The 12,565-nt window shown below is 42.2% G+C and overlaps 2 protein-coding genes across 7 annotated transcripts in view; one reads left to right on the top strand and one right to left on the bottom strand.

Moving 5' to 3' along the window:
• Window positions 1–12,565, bottom strand: part of MED12L (mediator complex subunit 12L) — a 156,728-nt gene that overhangs the window by 42,458 nt on the left and 101,705 nt on the right. For all 4 annotated transcript variants that reach the window (XM_076341529.1, XM_076341530.1, XM_076341531.1 and 1 more), the window contains exons 16-20: window positions 5,403–5,550; window positions 4,694–4,812; window positions 3,379–3,522; window positions 2,650–2,813; window positions 2,046–2,177 (exon numbers count right to left, since the gene is read on the bottom strand). In XM_076341529.1, the coding sequence (XP_076197644.1) occupies window positions 2,046–2,177; window positions 2,650–2,813; window positions 3,379–3,522; window positions 4,694–4,812; window positions 5,403–5,550 (707 nt within the window). The remainder of the gene's footprint in view (window positions 1–2,045; window positions 2,178–2,649; window positions 2,814–3,378; window positions 3,523–4,693; window positions 4,813–5,402; window positions 5,551–12,565) is intronic.
• Window positions 588–11,035, top strand: P2RY12 (purinergic receptor P2Y12). 3 transcript variants are annotated; one of them, XM_076341534.1, is made up of 3 exons: window positions 588–679; window positions 6,387–6,665; window positions 9,338–11,035. In XM_076341534.1, exon 3 carries the CDS (start codon window positions 9,363–9,365, stop codon window positions 10,380–10,382), a length of 1,020 nt encoding a protein of 339 aa, XP_076197649.1. In that variant the 5' UTR covers window positions 588–679; window positions 6,387–6,665; window positions 9,338–9,362; the 3' UTR covers window positions 10,383–11,035. The 3 variants fall into 3 exon arrangements, with proteins under 3 accessions (XP_076197649.1, XP_076197651.1, XP_076197650.1); XM_076341536.1 differs by lacking the exon at window positions 588–679 and adding an exon at window positions 1,857–1,928; XM_076341535.1 differs by lacking the exon at window positions 588–679 and adding an exon at window positions 2,037–2,104.

Consider the following 12,565-nt stretch of genomic DNA (forward strand, 5'->3'; position numbering starts at 1 on the left):
AGAGGAAGCACTGTGCCGCCTGGAAGGCATCTGTGACCTCAGGAAGGATGGCGATATGTGCAGCAGCGCCTGGATGCAGGGCTTGGAGGGCACCCCTGGGGACACCCTGTCACTGCGCAACCCCTGCACACCGCTGCTGCTCATCGGGATGCTCCAGGGCAGAAGGAAGAGGCCATTAGTAAGATTATTAATCTACAAAAAGGGTAATGCCTGACGTTAACCATTTGCTCTAACAGCCAGTGTAACAGCAAAGAAAGCAAGCCAACCAGTGGAAAACAAATACCCCATATCTCAAACATCAGGCACTATTTAAATGGGCTCTCATGTACCAGCATCCTGGGCGCATGTATGTCCCCGACACTGTCATCACAGCATTTACCTACACTTACCCCATGGATCACAGAAAGAAAGGTCCAAAACCCAAACAATACAATACTGAGTACGTGAGCAAAGTAGCCTCTGAAACTGTACTTGCATAAGAAGTGACACTGGGGGAGTGGTCAGAAGATTTAAAAAAAAAAAAAGTGAAGGAATGATTTGAAAAAGGAAGTTTAGCGAATACAACTAAATATACCAAGCATACTAAACCAAAACATGCAGCTCACTTAGTAAAACCCAGTCATGAGAAATACCGCAGATGATCTTAGAAGCCACTTCGAAGCACTGCAATATAAGGAAGGTAAGTCTCTAAATTTGAACATTTATGAACTGTACTTTATTGTCGCTTCAAATTGACTTAAAGAAATAGCTGGACTTACAGCGTGCTAAAAAGGAGCTAAAAAAGTTGCTGTGTACAGACAACTGCTTTTGGTTTTGTTTCAATTGTAGCAAGGAAAACAAGGAAAAAACGAGTGTAGCACTATTACCTTATAAACAACCGTTCAGAAAATGTATACATAAATTTTGTTACCAGTTTTCAGAGAATTTCTAACTCCACTTGTCTGAAAAAAGGGGCTTCAAATCAAGTGCTGTGTATCACTTCTTTAATATATGATTTAATACTTTATCTCTGTATTACTAGATGATGTTTTGTTTTGCTATTGTAGGTTAGTATTAATAAAACTATTATTTTTGTGTTACTGAACTTTAGGTTTTAAGTAGAAAAATGAACACATAGTTAAGACACTTCTGCAGTGCTTCTATATTTCATATTTCCTTTTCCTAGTGTTTCTCATATTAAATGCTACTGTTCCCATGTATTTGTAAACCTGTTAAAATATTAAGATTATTACTGAGAACTCTTTTCCTGCTCCCTGTGAAATGAAAACCACAAATCTGAAACACGCAGACCAAAACCAGATATATGAACTAGGAGGGGAGACAGTAACTGAAGTGGTTTGTAACTCTCACAAGATGCGTATTTGCATATGAAAGGTTTCTACTCCCTCTTTAAAAAGTAAGAGCCAAAAATACAGTATATGGGTACCTAAAGTATTTTTTTAATTTAAAAATCAAGGAACTGAACATTCAAGCATAAAACTTCACGAACTCAAACATGTTTGTGCCTCTCCCCACATCAAAGGAAATATTTAATAGAATGTTACAGCTGTGTCAGCTAAGATTTTGTTGTTCTCCATCCAACATTGTATGTATTACAGCTGATTTGCTAATGCATTATAGAAACCAAATCAGTCACATCACAGTCTGTGAAAGCAAAGGTGTGTGGGGAGGGGTCCAATGCTGCGCGGCACAGCTGCCTCAGCAGCTGACCTGACGCTGACAGTCCCTGCTTCCCTCGCCCCACGCCTGCTCGCTGCATGCAAGCGCTGCTTGCTGAAGCAACCCGCTAAGCTAATCACAGCACTGCAAGGAGGGCTCAGCCTCTGCTCCTCCATGGCAGGTACTGGCACAGCACGAGGACTTCACAGGCTCGGGACCACATGCTGTGCTGCTGCACTGGCACGGGCAAGAGAATTGCATCAGTAAAGGTAAAGCAGCAAAGGCAACAGCGTATTTTCCACAGAAAGCAAACCAAACTGAAACCACAGCAGCCTGCATCAGTCTACAGGCTAGGCAGTGGTGAGAAAAATCCCATTACCACCCACCTGAAGAGGTCTCCAAACTTGCTTCTCAGGTGACTACAGGACACATACAGATCATAGAGGTAAGCTAAAATACACCTTTCTGGGGAGGAACACTCTGAGGGATTAACGACGTGCTTTACCACCCCACACAACCTGCAAAAATAAAATCATTCTGAGTTCGTTCCAATGCACCTTAGAAACGCGTCTCATGTTGTTACATATCATATAAACCCCACCATTAGCTGGGCAACATGATGACAGACCTGGCATCTACAGGCTGACAGAGCTCATGTGAAGTTTGGTGTCACCTGTGTGCTTGCTTGGGCCCCAGGGACGACAGGACACAGAGGCACTCGGGGAGCCCAGGGCAGAATGGGGCGAATGGGTAAGAAATCAAGATACACAACTCCCTCCTTTTCATAGGTTACAAAGTGTGCAGGTCCTACCAGCCCCCAGCAGTGGGGAGCAGGCTGCAGAGGTGAACCATCCGCTCCACTCACCTGAGCTCACTTACAGCCTTCCAATAGCAGTGTGATAGTTGGTCTCACTAGCTGAACCGAAACGCATTTTTTGCTTAAGAGAGAACACCAAAAATACTTTTTGGAAAATTGTAGCTGCCACAAACCCTTCAAAGACTTGTGCAGTTTGCTCTGAGTTGAGGATGAGGCAGGCATGGTAACGCCGCAGAACAGCGACAATGCAGACACACAGTCCTGTTGTGTAGCTTCCTGCCAGGCTGGACGACTTCAGCAGCAGCTCTGCCTCCACAACGCTCAGCTCGTTCAACAACTGAAAACGCATACACAAAAATAATGAACAGAAAATAACTTCCAAGTTAAACATGTAAAATAGATGCAAAAAAAAAAACCAACCGCATTAAGGAAAAACTATATGGCAAACAAAAATGAAGTTCCTTATTCACTACAGAACAAGGGAATGAGGGAGCAAAATAAACTGTTACATATAAAAAACGTCTCTCAGAACTGCTCTTCAGAAATACATGGCATTTCTGGCACCCAGATGCTTTACTGTGTAATGTGATGGTTCAGTCTGAAACAGTGAAGCCCATCCTAAAATACTTTGTGCTGAAATAATTCAGAATTTTATTAATTTTGAAAGATTTAAAAATAAAATACATCTATTGATTTTCCATACTTGTCAAAGTAAGACAGAAGGGGAAGTATCTGGTACTGTTTCAGAGGTCAGGAAACTGAAACAGATAAAAGCGCATGGCAGCCAATCAGGAGGATTTGCAGTCCACCCTTTGGTTTTTTTCTGGTTTTACAGAAAATGTATGACAGCTTTATCCTGACATCCCCCCCCCCCAAAAAAAAAAAAAAGGAACTCTGTTTACCTGTATTGCAAAGTCTATAAGTCCATTGATATTCAGTGCTGGCTCCATGAGATCAAAGATGAGCTGTATATGGTGAGCCAAGGGAAGATGATATGACGTTCCTGAGGCAAAACTAGTTATCTGTTCAAGAACATTACTGGAGATCTGTGAAAATAAATGTTGAAAAGTCATATGGTGACTGAGGGCTTCTCAGATACACTAGTGCTCCAAAAATCTTATTTTATAAGTGTTAATAGCAAGTGACAGCATTTTGCAGATAAAAGCACTAACAAATCATGCATGAGTATATCTATTACTTTACTATCCTGCAAGTCAGTCAAAATGCTGTTTTATTTTCAAAATTGACAACACAGAAAATGCTGTTCTGCTGCTTTACAGCTGAGAGTCAAACTGTTCTTAACATCTACAATACTGATTTTTATTCTGTGGGGTATTTTGCTTTAAAGAAGAGGCAAAATAATTTTTCTTTCCATCTTACTGCATTGTGATTTCTTTATTGATTGTTTTCAGATAATTAATAACACGTTATCCTGCAAACAAAACATGTAATAAATTCATTCAAAAGACCAGATCCAAAGATGTCTTATAAATTAAGTATCAAATGTGTACCTCTTACTTTTTTTCTTATGTTAGCCTCTGCTTATTAAAATATACTTAAAAACAGTAACGCCTGACAAGTGATGAAATCCTATACTGATACATTTGCACACTTACACATCCGAATATAAACCAGGAAAACTAGGCTTGTCATTTAAAACAAATTATTTATGTTCTCCAGTCAGCCACTGATATAGCTTTTTAACAGTGAAGGTTTACTATAAATTCTAATATCCAGAAAAGAACAAACTGTATTATCCACTAGCTTCTCAGAGAGACACTCTGTTGCACAAAAACACAGAAGAGTTCACTGTCCTTCATAAACACAGATACAGTAACATATCTTACACATATGCAAGAGAGTGGTTAAGTATCTAATTTACCAATGAGCCCCAAACAATGTTGTTAATGGAAATTTATATAAAATTTATTTTAAAATTTTCATTAAAAAATCGTGACATCTATAATAATCCAGAAAGCTTCTTGCAAAACAGGCAAACAAAAACCCCCAAACAAACAAACCAAACCAAACACCCAAATACCTACTGAAGCCGGTATTTTAGAATACCAAGGCAGCATTTTTTCTCTTGCCTTTGAATAAGCAGTGCACTGAAAATTCTTGGTATATACAAAACACTTCTAAAAACCTAGATTTGCTTCCTATTTGATACCTCTACAGCAGACCATAAAAGGCTACGATTTTATACAAGGGAAGTACCTGAGATGTCACCTGATGTTGATCAAAATAGGACAGTTGCTGTAGTTTTGTGAACACGGTCTCTAGGGTTGGAAATGCTTCTTGTTTGGTCTTCCTGGCTTTTTGCCCTTCATCCCCAACTTAACAGATAAAAAATTATTTTGGTCATTTTATATTTAATGGAGCCCTAGTAGTTTTGCATTATTACTGATTTAAAAGACGATAAAAATCTTAATAAGCTTTACTCATGACTACATAAAACCCTACTTGCCTCAGTTTTCATTATACTTGGGACAAATGTATGCCAGAGCATGTAGCAATATCAAAGCTACTTCAAGGTTATTCCAATGCAAAAAGGTGACACCCAAGAAAAACTGAAAAACAGTCACCCAGTTTTACTAGGAGGGTAAGGAATATGTATCACTCGCTGGCCAGTACCTCATATTCCAGGCTTTAGCTTAACGCAAGTGTTTACAGCTGAGTTGTTATAATGGAAAATAGGGATTTCTAACCACAGTGGCCCTTTGCCGTCCTGGAGCAGCCGTAAGGCAGGCCAGCAGATTGCACTTCGTGCTGCGGGACTCTGGTCAGTACTTCACCTAGTGACTGTGAAGGGGATGAAAGCCAAATTACATGATCAACATGCATGGCTCCAGACAACCTGCTGAGCACCTCACAGCTCCCGTGATCTTTGCTACAGGCTACCATACAGCAGCGTTAAAGCATTTACCACCCATTTCAGTAGTACTCTTCTTATTCAGAATTTTGAGGATGTCTTTGGTAATCTTCTTCAGCTGATGCCTTGCTTCATCACGCTCCTTACCAACGCCATAAAGGAGAATCATTCGCTGGTTACACTCATGACTTGAAGATTCATCCTGAAAAGACCAGATACGAGTGAAGTCTCTTTTCTTTTTTCTGTCATCACCTGCAGAAACCCAACCCAAGTAGACTAGACTGCAATAAACAATAACTAACTCTTCATCACAAAAAGCATCTCCTGTGGTTATCAGTGTTGAGGAGACAGTGCCAAATGAAATCACTAAAGAGTAGGGTAAAAATACAGAGGGAAAAAATGTAATCTGATATTATGAATTCTGTATGTATCTATAAGGACAGTCAGACGACGCATACAGATGACCCTCCTAACTGTCCCCTGGACTGATATTTGGTAGCAGATTAGTAAATAGAAGACAGTTGTCTAGAAACTGTGTGACATTTCTCTTATTATGTACAAGTCCATTGAAAAAAAGATGCAGCCCAACTCCTAAAATTTTATTTTGCACATCTCAAAGAAATTGAAATATGTATAGTTTATTTAAATTGTAACTGGTTATATTTAGTCTTTTAATAAAAGGTATTGTATAATGTTGATGCACTGTATATAACTTAAAAACTTGGAGCACTGCTCTGCAAGTCATATAAGGTATAAATATTTTGTTCAGTAATATACTCACCTTCTCCAAACTAACCAATCACTACTTCTTTCAACTACTTAAAAAGTTTTTAAAAAATAAGACTGTGTACAAAAATAATACTAAAGAATCACAAGGCAAAAAAGTAGTAGACGGGAGCGCAACTCTACGCTCAGAAAAGTTGCGCAGTCTTACAAAATACATGCTCTCCTTTAAAAATAGTGACTCTGTTAGTAGGTCAAAAGCAGGAAGTAAACCTCTAATTATTTTTAAAAATTCTGTTTCTCTCTCTCTTCTAGAGGAAACAAAAGCAGAAGCACTGAGAGCATCACCTGGAATTTGCAGCTGTCTCTGGCTAAGAAACCAGTTCGAAGCCAGAGGAAGGTCTAAGTCTCAGAACTGGGATGCACAGCTGCTCCTCCAGCCTCTCCTTGCTCCGTGAGATTTAAACATGAACACTCCTGCCTACTCACACGGTGAAGAGCTAAAGGAACTGCAAACAACCCTCCATCAGCAACACTAGCTTCCCATCACAGGAAGTACCCAAGCGTTTCATCACTTCTCAACAGCACGCTACGGTAATCTCCGATTTTGGGGTGGGGGGAAGGTGTCTGATTTTGCATGCTTAGGGAATACTTATTTCATTAGGATTAGACTTGGCAGCTGAATCTGTTACGTGCTTCAAAGCATAAGCCAATTTATTTCTATCTTACAGATAGAAATAAAACTTTGCAGCTCTGTAAGGAAGATGTCAGGGATGTTTGTTTGACAAAGCATCAACTCCCTTGAGTGCCTTATTTTACAAAGGCAGAGATCATGCAGAAATATAGCAATTTTTAACAATTGCATCACTACACACGTGAAAGCTACTCCTTTTGAAACACAACACTCATTCAACATCCCTGCCTGGCTTTCCCAGGCAATCAGTTCAGATCAGACCTGATCTGATCAAGGTTTTCGGACTAAGAGCAACAGTCTTTAGCCCAGCCCCTGTTACCAGTTACGTGGATGCCAGCTGTTCAGTGTTTGTGGATGGATGGATGGCCGACACGCTCTTGGTTTCGTGGAAAGAGCGGGCTCAGAGGGGCGCAGCGCTACGCAGGGGTCTCAGCAGCGACTTCACGCAGGCACTCACTGCAGAGCACGGGAGGCTGCAACTCCTGTGCAACTCCTGCATGTTGGCTCAAGTCAGTGAAGTTTTAAATTTATTTGCAACACAGCACTGGTAAAGCAACAGATTTAGGAAAATAACAGGATAAACTGTCAAATTAGAAGTGAAGGTATACATGAATACCTACATAAATAAAGCTACAAATAACTTCAGACTTTGCTGGCAAATGTGTAACCACTGAAGTAACAGACACCGTTAGCTGTCCAAGTGCTATTACGCAGGGTTGAAGAGCAGGTACTCCTCTCTCACTTTCTTCCCCTTGGAAGCAACAAACAGTGACTTTATGGGGTGCCACATCCACCCTTTGAGTACCCGGGTGAAATGGTAGCAGCCTGTGAGCAGCTGTTCCCGGGGTCTGAGCAGGGGCAGGGTGGGGAAGGCAGAGATCAGCTTCAAGGACAACCGAAAGCGAGGGTGAAATAATAGAATCATAGAATAGTTTGGGTTGGAAGGGACCTTTAAAAGTCATCTAGTCCAACCCCCCTGCCGTGGGCAGGGACATCTTCAACTAGATCAGGTTGCTCAGAGCCCCGTCCAGCCTGACCTTGAATGTTTCCAGGGATGGGGCATCCACCACCTCTCTGGGCAACCTGTGCCAGTGCTTCACCACCCTCAGCGTAAAAAATTTCTTCCCTATCTCTAGTCTACATCTACCCCCCTTTAGTTTAAAGCCATTCCCCCTTGTCCTGTCGCAACAGGCCCTGCTAAAAAGTTTGCCACCATCTTTTTTATAAGCCCCCTTGAAGTACTGATAGGCTGCAATAAGGTCTCCCCAAAGCCTTCTCTCCTCTAGGCTGAACAACCCCAACTCCCTCAGCCTTTCTTCATAGGAGAGGTGTTCCATCCCCCTGATCATTTTTGTGACCCTCCTCTGGACCCGCTCCAACAGGTCCGTGTCTTTCTTATGCTGAGGGCTCCAGAGCTGGACGCAGTACTCCAGGTGGGGTCTCACCAGAGCAGAGGAGAGGGGCAGAATCACCTCCCTCGACCTGCTGGCCACGCTGCTTTTGATGCAGCCCAGGATACAATTGGCCTTCTGGGCTGCGAGCGCACATTGCTGGCTCATGTGCAGCTTTTCATCCACCAGTACCCCCAAGTCCTTCTCGGCAGGGCTGCTCTCAATCCCTTCATCCCCCAGCCTTGTATTGATACCAGGGGTTGCCCCGACCCAGGTGCAGGACCTTGCACTTGGCCTTGTTAAACCTCATAACGCCACTGGGAGAGACAGACGGCCAGCCAAGCAGAAATACAATAAAAAGGGGCATTTGATTCCTTTTACTTCAGCCTGACACTGTTAAATCTGCAGTCAAAACGAGTTTAAATGCTATCGCTTTCCACACAGAGGAAGATGCAGAAAGGGGACATTTCTCCCTCTTCCCTGGGAGGAGAGGGGCAGTTTGGTTTGGGCAGACATGTGACAGACAAGCGAAATGGCAGCCCGGCTGGCCCACATGCAGCACGATGGCCTCGCCACTGGCAGAGTGTGCCACCACAGCCTGTCCACCCCAGGCAGACCCACGTGCCGCGGCCCTTACCAGCTCCTCTCTGCCACCAGGCCATCGCCCGAGGCAGCACAGCTGGGTCGAGCCTGGTCAGGCCAGGGCCCGTGGCCCAGCTCGGGCCTCACCGGCTGTAACGTCAGCGGCAGGGCCACAGGGGCCAGGAGATCCATGTCAGGGCCCCCAGCCCTGTGCTGCACTGTCACCTACGAGCAGGGGAACAGGCGACACAATGCCAGCTGCGCCTCCCCTGCAGCCCACCGCCATGCCGGCCCCTTGCCCACTCCTGCAGCGCGGGTCTCAGGGAAGCTGTGTGGGAAGCTCAGGAGGTTAGGATGGAAGGTCACCTCAGCATTTCAGTCACGGAAGATCAAACCAGGCCACCTTACAAACATTGCTACATCTACTGCTCTTCTCCTGTAGAAACCTGACATCCTTGGTAAAACAAAACACAACTTACAGCAGTCAAAATCCCCAAAGAAAAGTTCCCAACACAGAAATTAAAAGTAGACAAAAAAGGCTGAAGTCTTATGACAGATATAACTCACAATTTCATTTTTTTTCTTTTTTGGTTTTACAGGGAGGGGGGAAAAGACAAAGTGCAAATGAAAGCCACAACCAACTTCAGCTACTCTAGAAACAACAGCAACTGTACCAGCGATAACAAAATCAGTCAAGTCATTTTTCCTTTGCTTTATACAATCCTGTTTCTGGTGGGTATCACCATGAATGGCCTCGCAATGTGGGTCTTTTTTAAAATATCCAGTAAATCCAATTTCATCATCTTCCTCAAGAACACTGTCATTTCTGACTTCCTCATGATCTTGACTTTTCCATTTAAAATCCTTAGTGATGCAAAGTTGGTATCATGGGTACTGAGAGGATTTGTGTGCCAGGTAACCCAGGTTGTATTTTACTTCACCATGTACATTAGCATTTTGTTTCTTGGTCTAATAACTATCGATCGCTATCAGAAAGCCACTTCACCGTTCAGAACATCAACACCAAGGAGCCTTTTAGGTGCCAAGATCCTGTCCACAGTGATTTGGATATCAATGTTTGCTCTTTCATTACCCAACATGATTCTAACGAATAAGAAGAAAACGCCTCAGAACGTAAAAAAGTGTGCTTTCTTGAAATCTGAGTTTGGCTTAGTCTGGCATGAAATCGTAAACTATATTTGTCAACTTATCTTCTGGGTTAATTTAGCAGTCATAGTTGTATGCTACATACTCATAAGTAAAGAACTGTACAAATCCTATAAAAGGACAAGGTGCACAGGAAAGGCATCCAAAAAGACTGTAAATCTGAAGGTTTTCATCATTATCGCAGTGTTCTTTATTTGTTTTGTGCCATTCCACTTTACTAGAATCCCCTACACGTTGAGCCAAACAAGAGACGTTTTTGAATGCTCTGCTCAGAACACCTTGTTTTACTTGAAAGAGAGCACACTGTGGCTGACATCGCTAAATGCTTGCCTAGATCCATTCATATACTTTTTCCTTTGCAAATCATTTAGAAAGTCCTTGCTAGACATGCTGTGCAAGCACACAGCATCGTCAGAACTCAGAGCACAGATAAAAGAGCAGAATGAAGGAGATGACACAGATGAGACGCCGCTCTAGAGCTAAGAACTACCCATACCCCTTCTTGGCCACATACATTTATTAGTGGGCGGAAGCAGCACAAATCCTGCGGAAGAATATCTAGAATTTCACCGACTTCTTTAGAAATTGTCCTACAGATGAAGCACAAGCACCCTGGAACCAACATCACTGGTTGCAAAAATGGTGAAACTAGAAAGCTTGACTAAAACAAGAGCACCACCTGATCACAACCTTCATGCTTGTCAGAATTCCTAGGAAGAAGTTTGAACTTATAGTTAGAGCTGTAAGGAAAAATTAAAACAGTCATGAAATGCTACAGATGAGATTATGAACTGCATAGATTTTGCAGAAATAGCTTAACTTGGGCCAGAGTAAAACCATGACAACACAAGATCTGGGAAATGCAAATAAAATCCACAGTAAACGTGATTTTTAAATACAGGGAGTTGTCACCTTGTACGCAACTGGCAGACAAACAGAAATATAGGACATACATAGATAAGCTATTTATCTGTGCAGATTTTTGGTAACAGAATAACATTTTGCTTATCTCATTATATGCTTGTAATTCTTAATCCATTGACCAATAATTAATAGTTGTATGCCAGAGGAAATTATTTCCTAATCAGACTTATCTTGATGTGAATTAAATCTTCGAATACTTCACCTTACTATATGAATAAACAAAAATGTACACTTTTATAGAGAACAATATATTATATTAGAAAATATACAAAGACTCGATTTACAGAATACTTAGATCTTAGGGAGAGAAAGACTCATGGTAAAATCTTTACTGATTATTAAGGGCAGCTTTTTTGTACTATGCAAAAAATTCAACCACTTCCCCTTTTTCATTTGGAAAAGTTGAAAAAAAAAAAACCAAACCCCAGGGAAGTATTTTCAGGTGCATAACGTTTTTAGGTATCATAACAACCACACATGTAAAGGATCCTAGGCTTTTGTAATAAATTATGGTTCATTTATCATCACTGCAAAACAGTTCCAATTCAGAAATATGTTTCACCATCATGCAAGAGCTCAGTCCTGCCAAAAGTCATTGTCTGTCTACCCTTCTCCAGTACTTATCTGTGCCTGGCAGGGCACCGGGCGTTTTTACGACTGATACCCAATTTCCTAAAAAGTTAAAAGACAGTTCACTTGCTTTAGCACTCAGCCTTAGAGTTTATGCATCTCTTATAACCTGCCTGGATGAATTAAATATTTTTCAAAACGTTTCGTGCACTGCTTATGCTGGTATATGCACCAACACTGATTACAATCAGTAACTGGGTTATACCACAGAAAACAGGGCACCATTATTTCCCTGGAACCAGTGCTGCCAGTCACTCCAGAGCACACTCTCCACAACCAGCCCCATGGGGCCCAGGACTGATCAGCTTCAGCTGATGCCCAGAAGGGAAGCGCGAGATGCCCCATGTCCACCCAACGCTCCTTCCCCACATTTTTTGTACCTATACATGGAGAGAGAGCGGCAATTATGTGGCAGCTGCTTTTCCTGATCAGATGAGCTGTTCAGACAACAGATACTACAGCTATCTGTGTACCATACAGCAGTCACTGATAGGATATGCGAAGGCACTTAGTACCTGCCTCTTACAGTTGGGAACAGCGTCAAGAGGTCAGTTTGGAAGAAAACGTGGAAGATGCTGCCTTGGACATCAATCCTGGGGAACTGCAATGGACCATCTCAGCTTTATATCATCCTTGATGAATGAATAGAAGTCGGGTCAGGCAGCTAGGGGCATGTTATGCTGATGACAATGTCGAGGGTGACCTTCATCCCAGTCATCCTCAAGGCTCTTTGCTCTCTGCCAGCTATTTAACACCGACATCAGCATGCACACCTACCTTAACCAAAATGTAGATACTAATACACAAACTTACTGTCGATACAGCTGCAGCCTGAGAACCGCAAAAAGCAATCCATGTCTGCCCACAAAAGGATGGCTTGAATGTGAGCCATTTCCCACACGGCAGCAAGCAAGGAGCCAGAACCCTAAGTCACATCAGCTGACAGAAAAATACAAGACAAATCACATGACTCAGTTAAACTTATACAAAAGCTTCTGTTTACAGAGAAATGCACTAGATTCCAACATTATACATAATAAACACATAATAAATACAAAGTATACCATGCAGCAGCAGCAGCTTCTGCCAGAACCAGAAAGTGGCTG

This window comes from Aptenodytes patagonicus, chromosome 6 (assembly GCF_965638725.1).
Source record: "Aptenodytes patagonicus chromosome 6, bAptPat1.pri.cur, whole genome shotgun sequence".
Classification (NCBI taxonomy): Eukaryota; Metazoa; Chordata; class Aves; order Sphenisciformes; family Spheniscidae; genus Aptenodytes; species Aptenodytes patagonicus.

Bases quoted from the DNA above. Each gene is read 5' to 3' on its own strand.
- P2RY12 (XM_076341534.1), top strand. From the start codon at position 9,363: ATGAAAGCCACAACCAACTTCAGCTACTCTAGAAACAACAGCAACTGT.